The sequence below is a fragment of the Phalacrocorax carbo genome, chromosome 3 (genome assembly GCF_963921805.1).
Source record: "Phalacrocorax carbo chromosome 3, bPhaCar2.1, whole genome shotgun sequence".
Lineage (NCBI taxonomy): Eukaryota > Metazoa > Chordata > Aves > Suliformes > Phalacrocoracidae > Phalacrocorax > Phalacrocorax carbo.
Window position 1 is genome coordinate 103112030 of NC_087515.1, and position 7809 is coordinate 103119838.

Here is a 7809-nt window from a genome sequence, read left to right on the forward strand (position 1 = left end):
AAATCAGTGCTGAGATCAGCGGGTTCTTTCTCCACCCTCCCTGTTGCGTGGCTAGGTATATTTGGGAGCTGCAGTGTTACGTTTTCTGAGACTTACTAGCCAGGGAGGAGGGAGAAGTTTTTCTTCCAAGCCTGCCTGAGCTAAGGCGTTCTTCTCTGTGCTTGGTTGCTCAGGCTGATGTTGAGATGACAGACCAGAAACCAAGTGCAACACAGTCTACAGCTAACAAGGCTCTTCATTCTAGTCCTGCAGGACAATGGCTTTTCTGTCTCACTTTTGCATGCAGTTGCAAATGGTTTATTAAAAACTGTTTAATATTTCTGGTCTCCTTCTGCACTTTAAATGGGCAGATTTTTTTTCCTCTTGTAATTCTGTGTTGGACTCCTTGCATCCATTTGTATTGTTTCCTGTGTATACAGTGATGGAGCCCAAATGCTGTGTACTGGAGGCGAAAAGAGAAAAAAAATTAAGCCATACGGTACACGCTGTAGTGATACTGCGCAAGAACTGGGTTGCAACGTGTATGACATGTCAGAACGCCACAAGGAAACATGCATGGGTCTTCCCCATTTTGTAGGCGGGGAAACTGAAGCCTACAGATAGACTTTTTAATTATCTTCTTTTTTCCTTCCCCGCTGCAACCCCTCAGAGCTGTGAATAGGTTTAATAACATTTGCTGGTGATGACCAGCAATTCAGAGTGTTGATTCTCAATCTTTTTTTTTTTTTCTTAGCACCCTTCCTTCCTGAAGGATGGCTGAGTATTGTAACAGTGAGGTTCCTTGGTTTTTGGTGGGGTTGTTTTGTTTTGTGTGGTTTTTATCCTCCAGATTGATTACCTGTTCTTCATCCTGGTGGTTTGAGTGTTACAGAGCACGAGTGTCTTAGTGCTTCGGTTGCTCCCCTGGCTATTGTCATAGCTGCTTTCACTTCCCTGCCTCCTCTGCCTGTGTAGCTGTTAGGGCAGCAAAATAACAGAGCAGACTTTCCCTTTTCAAATAAACATTCCCTAATCTGGTAGCCTTCATGTAAAGACAAATTCTGCCTAGGGCCCTCTGCAGCACTTCAGCCCAAACTGTGTTTTTCCAAAAGAGTAAACCTGCTGCCTCAGGTTTACACTGCTAGTAAGACAGAGAAGATAAACTTGTCAAACATGCAGTATTACATGTTTTTTACTTGTTTTGGAAATAACTAATGAGCTTTTGGTCACAAATGGCTTTTTCCTCTTCGCATTAATCTGTTCCATTTCTCTTTTTTCTCTCTCCCCAGACTCAGTTTGTCCTGACAATCTTCCAGACCAGCTGTGGTGTTGTTTGGCCATGTGCATTTCCTCAGGGGTGGCTGTATTTCCAGATTTCTTATATGATTTCTTTGATTATCCTCTTCACAAATTTCTACATTCAGGTAAAAGTAATATTCATCATTTCTTTGTAGCATTCTACTGGCTGTATCTCATTGGAAAACTGCTTTACACAAAGATATGCTTGCAATAGCCTTTTACTGTCTTCCAGTAACATGTCAAGGATCTTAAAGTACTATACTTTTTGGTCTGCCCTCAAATTTGGAAGCTTCTGATGTTTTGTATCTGTAATTCAGAACGGTTAGTGATTTCAGTAAGCAGAGTGGTACAAAAAGGCATTTTACTAATGCAGTTTTAACTGCAGATAAGGGAGAGAAAGAGCTTTTATGTAACAAACAGGTTTCCAGTCTGAAACAAAACAGCAGCCTCTGAACCTGTGAAGCACCCAAAGGAATTGTTCACTGTGGCTCTTCCAAGGCGAAATTATTGTTTTATATCCAGGGAAACTTCCCAAACTCCCAATGTAAAGAAATCTGGTTTTGGCTCACCTTTACAGGCATTTGTTTGTAGTTCCATATGGAAGATTAACATTTTGAATTGTGTTTCTATGAAATCTATTTTGTGTCTGAACACATCCAGTCTTGCTATGTGTTGTTCTGAGTAGTTCCTGATCAGGCACTGTGCAAAGATGTACCCATCTTCAGAAAACCAAACCAGTACAGCCTACTGCCCCCAAACAAGCAAACTCTGTTACATATTTCAAACATCTCTTGAAAGATTTGAGCATTTTGGGTCTGGTAACAGCGACTTATGGTGGGAAACACAGCAGGCTTCCCTATCTGAGGTTCTGGTACTTCTGAAAACCAGTCACATGGTTCATATCACTTGCTGCTTGTGAACGTGCTAATTAAACATTATAGTATATTACAGATATTACTTGAGTTTCTTAATCAATTTAACCATGTAACTTTCTTCCACACACAGATACTTTGGGAAACACACTCTTGTAAGGCAACCAAGCCCCTTTGACAAAGACTAATTCATGTATATTTTTTTAGTGTCGAATTTTTTTTGCTGTCCCAAGCCTCCCTCATCCTGTTAGTTTTTGCTTCTCATGTTGGCCAGTGCAAATTCCTTTCGCATTTCTGTCTCTGAACTTCCCTCACTGTTCTTGTTTACCCACTTCTTCTTTTGGCTTTGTTTGAGGTAGTCACCTGCAGTGCATCAAACCCCTTTCCTGACTTGTCTTTTTGAGTATATTCTTCTGCCGTAGTCTGCTCATAAAATCGCTTCATTGTTTCTAATTCGCTGTTAAAGTAACACTACAAATGCTACCATCATACTACCAAGCCTTTTTATTTTCCAGTGAACTAATTTTCTTGCTGTGATGAATGAAAGGCATAGTATAGGCTCACACACAAAAAAATGGTAGAGCCTGTTAGACTCTGCCAGCAGCACAAGGTCTTTAAAAATGGTAGATGCGGGTTTACTTTCGTGTTTCTTGAGTTACTGTAAGGAAGCAGTTATTTATATCTATTTAAGCAAAACCATGTGTCTTTCCGTATATTCTAGACCTACAACAAGAAGGCATCCTCGAGGAGGAAAGAGTATCAGAATGGCTCTACGGCCACTGTGAATGGGTACACAAACAGCTTTTCTTCCCTTGAGAACAATGTGAAACAAAGGAAACAAAGGAAGGATTGAAGGCCAAACTGAAAAACCATTTTGATAACCCCAACAACGAAATCATCTGATTGTAAGCACAATAAGAGTTGTGCACTAATACTCTAATGGCTACTGTAACTATTCCTGCCTAGAATAGTGTGATTTATGTAGGACTTAACCAGTGCAAACACCCTAGAAACTGTATACAGAACATAAAAGTAGGTTAAAGTTTAAAAATAATTCTGGGCTGTCACTGACCCCGCTATAGACTGTGGAAGGGAGTATTATTGTAGTATCCGACACTGCTGTTGCCTTACTAGTCAATATGATAGGTGCTGAATTATGATTCACGATTTGAAAACACTGTAATCTAAACCTCCTTTTTTTTTTACTGTAGATCATGCATGTGATTGTAGAGGTAATTTGTACGATGCTGGTTTCAGTAGATAAACACACATGCCTTAAATTAAAAAGCAGGGCCCAAAGCTTATTACTGGTTTAAAAGTTAGGGTATGTTTCAACTTTTCAGTTGACTGACTTTTTATTAAAAAGTCATTTGGAAGAATCCATTGATCATTTTACCGTTCTGTATGTGATACACGATGTTACATATCTGTTACGCGATACAGTGAAATTGGAAATGGTGCATTTAATTTTGTGTATTTGGCTTTAACTGACTAAACAGTCACGAACCAGATGACTAGTTATTTTACCTTTTTAATAGGTATTATTTTTTGTTTGAAGTATGTCACTAATGTAAAATTAATTGGCGCTTACACAGTCCAATAAGACTTAAATATTGTCTCTAAGGTTTAGAGTATATACAGGGTAAATCCATCTTTTCTTTTCTCTTTTTTCTTTTTTTTCCCCCCTTTATTTCTCGGAATTCTTAAATGCTAAATGAAGAGTGGTTTTTAATATGGAAACTGGCAGAATTTCAAGTGTTGTTACCATAGCCATATCCGCATCTTAGGAGCTACTGTTTAAATCTGTGACATATCCAAAAGCGTATTTAAAAACGAAGACAGATGCTTTTCTGATGGAATTGTCTGTATTTTTGGTATCTGTACTCTTCATGTAGCGTATGTTCGTTTTTAAAAATGTGCCTAACACAAACATGTTTTTTCCAAACAAGCAAAATTAAACAGTCTTAAGTCATACCTAATGTTTTGTAAACGTTACTGAAGTGTGCTGGAGGTGTCTGTTTCTGTAATGTGAGTTGTGTGTATCACATGTTTTGGCTCGTTATCCGAGGGTTTGGTTCGAGTGCTTGTTAAAGTTACTCCTTCTTGTAAAATCTTGCCTTGCACATGTGAGGGGTCAGTTGCAAGGCCAGTATCTATTGCTGGTATTCTGGTATCTGCTATGGTGGAGTTTGGCTTATGAATATTTTATTCATTAAGCTCTGAAAAATTGAATTGTGCAAGACATTCTGCTGGTCATTGCTCAAGTTTAACTATTTGTTTTTTTGATATTTATATAAACGCCAATTTTACCATGTTTAGTTTTTAAAAATTTTTTAAAAAATTTTTTGCACATCTCTTAGGGAATTAGTAAGTTCTACTAGCCTTGTGGATTTTCATTCCTTGTTTTGAAGGAGACAGTGTCTGTTATGTTTACATTATCAAAGCTTGTGCATGCGTCTTCATTTCTAGGTACTGGTTTTTGCAGAGTCTTTACATAGCTCAGTACAGCAGCTATAATGTTCAAAATAGGCTGTCTAAATGTGCTAGAAATAAAACTTCGGCTCATCTGAATATACCTACATTGTTAATGTTTGACATGGTTTAATCATTAAAACACTTTTGATGATCTCTGCTTGAATTCTGGCGCATTTGTACAGATTTAATACATTGCCCCATCCTGTGTCAAGTCAAGGAGGGGCTGTTGTGATGGAAGCACAGCTGCAGAGATTCAGAGAAATTCAGAGAAATTTAGTGTACCAGAGATTTGGTAACAAATTCCTTAGAGAAACCTTTGCTGTTACCAAACACTGTTCCCTTGCCTGGCTGTAGAAATAGTTGTCCGTGTGATGGATTAAACGTCCTGCTGGGGTTACTGACACACTGAATGCAGAGCAGCCTGAATGGCTCCGAGGCTGAGTGCTGGGAGCAAAGCTTCATGTTGCTGAGAGAGACTTTCTGCCTCAGATATCCTGTGCTATAGCCCAGAATGGGAGCATTTTTACAATTTCCCCATAGCTCCCCTTGATCTTAAGCGATCGTTTCTGAGCTCTCTCCGATTTGAGTGTTTAATCAGTGCCTTGCAACAAGCACAGATAGTTTGGTGATGGAGTTAGTGAAAACAGAACTACTTACGTAGCTATCTGTCTGTTCACTTTCAGGCTCTTAAAACATGAAACCTAGATCAAGCAAATGGGTTTTGTACTTTGTGTGAAAGGCTTAGAGGTTTCATGTTTTGCTGGTCTCTTCTGGGAAGGGGCTCCAAGTGCCTTAGATGGTTGCCGAGATGTTTTTTTTTCTCCTGCATGTGCAAATTCAACTTTGAAATTGAGTGTTTTTCTAAGCAGGGCTCAGTAAGGTGCAGTTCTTTGGATAAGCCAAATCTACAGGGAGTTCCTAGAAGGCAGAAGCTGCAGCACCAGCCTGGCCTTCCCTGTGGAGCCGTGGAGACTGGGCTGCTGCACTCCAGACCTAGCCTTACAAGGTCAGTGGCATACAGTGACAAAATGTGATGGCTTTATAATAGTTTGTCACGACATAGACCCAGTGACTTTGTTCAGAGCTGAGAGGAGATGTGCTCTTGGGAAGATGTAGCATTCACAACTACAGGTCAGAAGACTGCGGCTCCTGGTTGGTACTCTTCTAGAGTCTCAGCAGCAGCTGAAAAGTCTGACAGCTGTAGGGTAGATCAGACATCGCTTTACTGTAACCAATGACCAGACCGATGGACCGAGGCAGGAGCCTGGGTCTGTGTACTTGGCTCTGTTTCCAATGTGTTACCTGACCTGGGGCAAATAACAGCCTTTGGGTTGCGTCAACTCCCCATCACCTGCAGTTCTCCTAATAGATATAACTGTGATTGGTGCTTGGGATTATAAAACAGTCCTCTGAAAGGACTTTTTGAGTTGTAGAGGCAGAAGAGATGAAAAAGACCCAACTGCTGCCAATGGGACAGACTAGTTTCATGCAAAGCAGGCTGAGGAGAACGAAACACTTCAGTACCTATTTGCAAAGCTTCAAACTGATGTGTTAAGATGTCACAGAGCTCATAACCATCCAATATGTGGGGCTCTATAGCTTTTCATGATGGAGAGGGAGGTGAACGCTTCTCTGAAGCTGTGAATGGGATATATAAATGCCCAGAACAGATTTTCTTACAGAGGTCCTGGCATCAAGACCCTGGATGATGTGTCACGGAGGGTGTGAACCACCCCGGGGGCTGGAGTTGCTCAGCAGCTGGAATTCCTGGAGTTTGCAGAAGGCAGTGGTAAAGCACAGGACAATTCTGGAAATCCAGGAGATCTTTCTGGTTGACTGTGTATTTTACTTAACACAAGGCAGATACCAAATAAGCACTGGAGCTCCTGATAGGACTTCTGTCACCAAAACTGGGGCATAGAAACCCCCAAAGCTCTAAACCTCATAGAGAGCTGCTCTAGGGATTGCCCCTACCTTTGATACTTGGTAGCTGTCTTGAGGCGCAAGTCAATAGAAATGTATGTGTGTTGTAGGTGACTGGAATATATGTTGTTTTATAAGGTATGCATTATTCAAAAAAGAGATGTAAAAATAAGCTAGACACTGAAGAAAAGTAAATAATACCAGAGGCCAAATTACTTTGACAGTGTGGGTTCTGCTGGGAATCTGCCTGAAGCAGTGCAAGAGGTGATTAAAATATGGATAGAGATCTTGTGTTAGAGAAATGCAGCTGAGAGTTGCATTGGCACAGAGATTAACTTACCTTGCCATGGCAAGATGTCATCCTCTTGCCAAGAATTACTGAACCAACAAAGGTCATTAGTTGTAATCATCAGGATATTGCAAGAACTGGTATAAAAAGCAAACTTGAAATAAATTTTGAACTTCCAATCTATTAATTTAAATAGATGGTTGTACAAACACAATCTGTATGTTTCTTAATTTTGGTTGAGCAAATTTGGGTGAGCAGGAGAAGCTAGAGTCCCCAGGGACTCCCAAGACAACAGTAACAGAGGTGTTTTGTTTTAAGTCAAAGGTGCTAAAATAATCTCAGTCAGAAAGGGGAAAACGAGTAACAAAGTTCCAGTTAATGTGGTACCTGATAACCGGTAGGCTTGATAGTCTGATTTCAGTATGATGAAAGGCCTCAGAATAAATGGAAAGAATGGTCAAGTACAAGGAATTAAACAGAAAATGGGAGAAAATGTAACCCATTTTCTGGAATTGATCACACTAACTTATCAATATTGTTATTTAATAAAAAAATGCTGTGTAGACAAAGGAAATACATCTTCCATCCACCTGGAATAGGTACTATTTTTAATCCCAGAAATTATTATCTAAACTAGAGTGTGTGATAACCAGCAAGGGTTAAACTGATGAGAAAGATGGATTGTCTCAATGCTTTCAGCCTGACGGGGGCCCATTGTTTTTAGTAATGACCTTGGTATAAAAAGTAGGAATACTTGCAGCGATGTTTGCAGATAACAACATGAGGAAGCACTGTCAGTGCCAACGAAGATTACATATCCTACAGCTACAATCAGATGATCTTGATGGCTGGAGTAAGAGGGATGGAGTGAGTGTAAATCCCCTTTAGGGACCAGTAACAGAATTTCAGCTGTTTCCATGGGAGTTTTAGTTGGAAATGACAGAAGAGCAGAGAAGGAAAGATTCTTGAGAG

At 40.0% G+C, this 7809-nt stretch overlaps 1 protein-coding gene across 3 annotated transcripts in view; it reads left to right on the plus strand.

The window, feature by feature from the left end:
- ELOVL5 (ELOVL fatty acid elongase 5) overlaps positions 1 to 4124 on the plus strand; it is a 38288-nt gene extending 34164 nt beyond the window's left edge. For all 3 annotated transcript variants that reach the window (XM_064447909.1, XM_064447910.1, XM_064447908.1), the window contains exons 7-8: positions 1269 to 1403; positions 2872 to 4124. In XM_064447909.1, the coding sequence (XP_064303979.1) occupies positions 1269 to 1403; positions 2872 to 3003 (267 nt within the window). In that variant the 3' untranslated portion in view covers positions 3004 to 4124. The remainder of the gene's footprint in view (positions 1 to 1268; positions 1404 to 2871) is intronic.
- The last annotated feature ends 3685 nt before the right edge of the window (positions 4125 to 7809 follow it).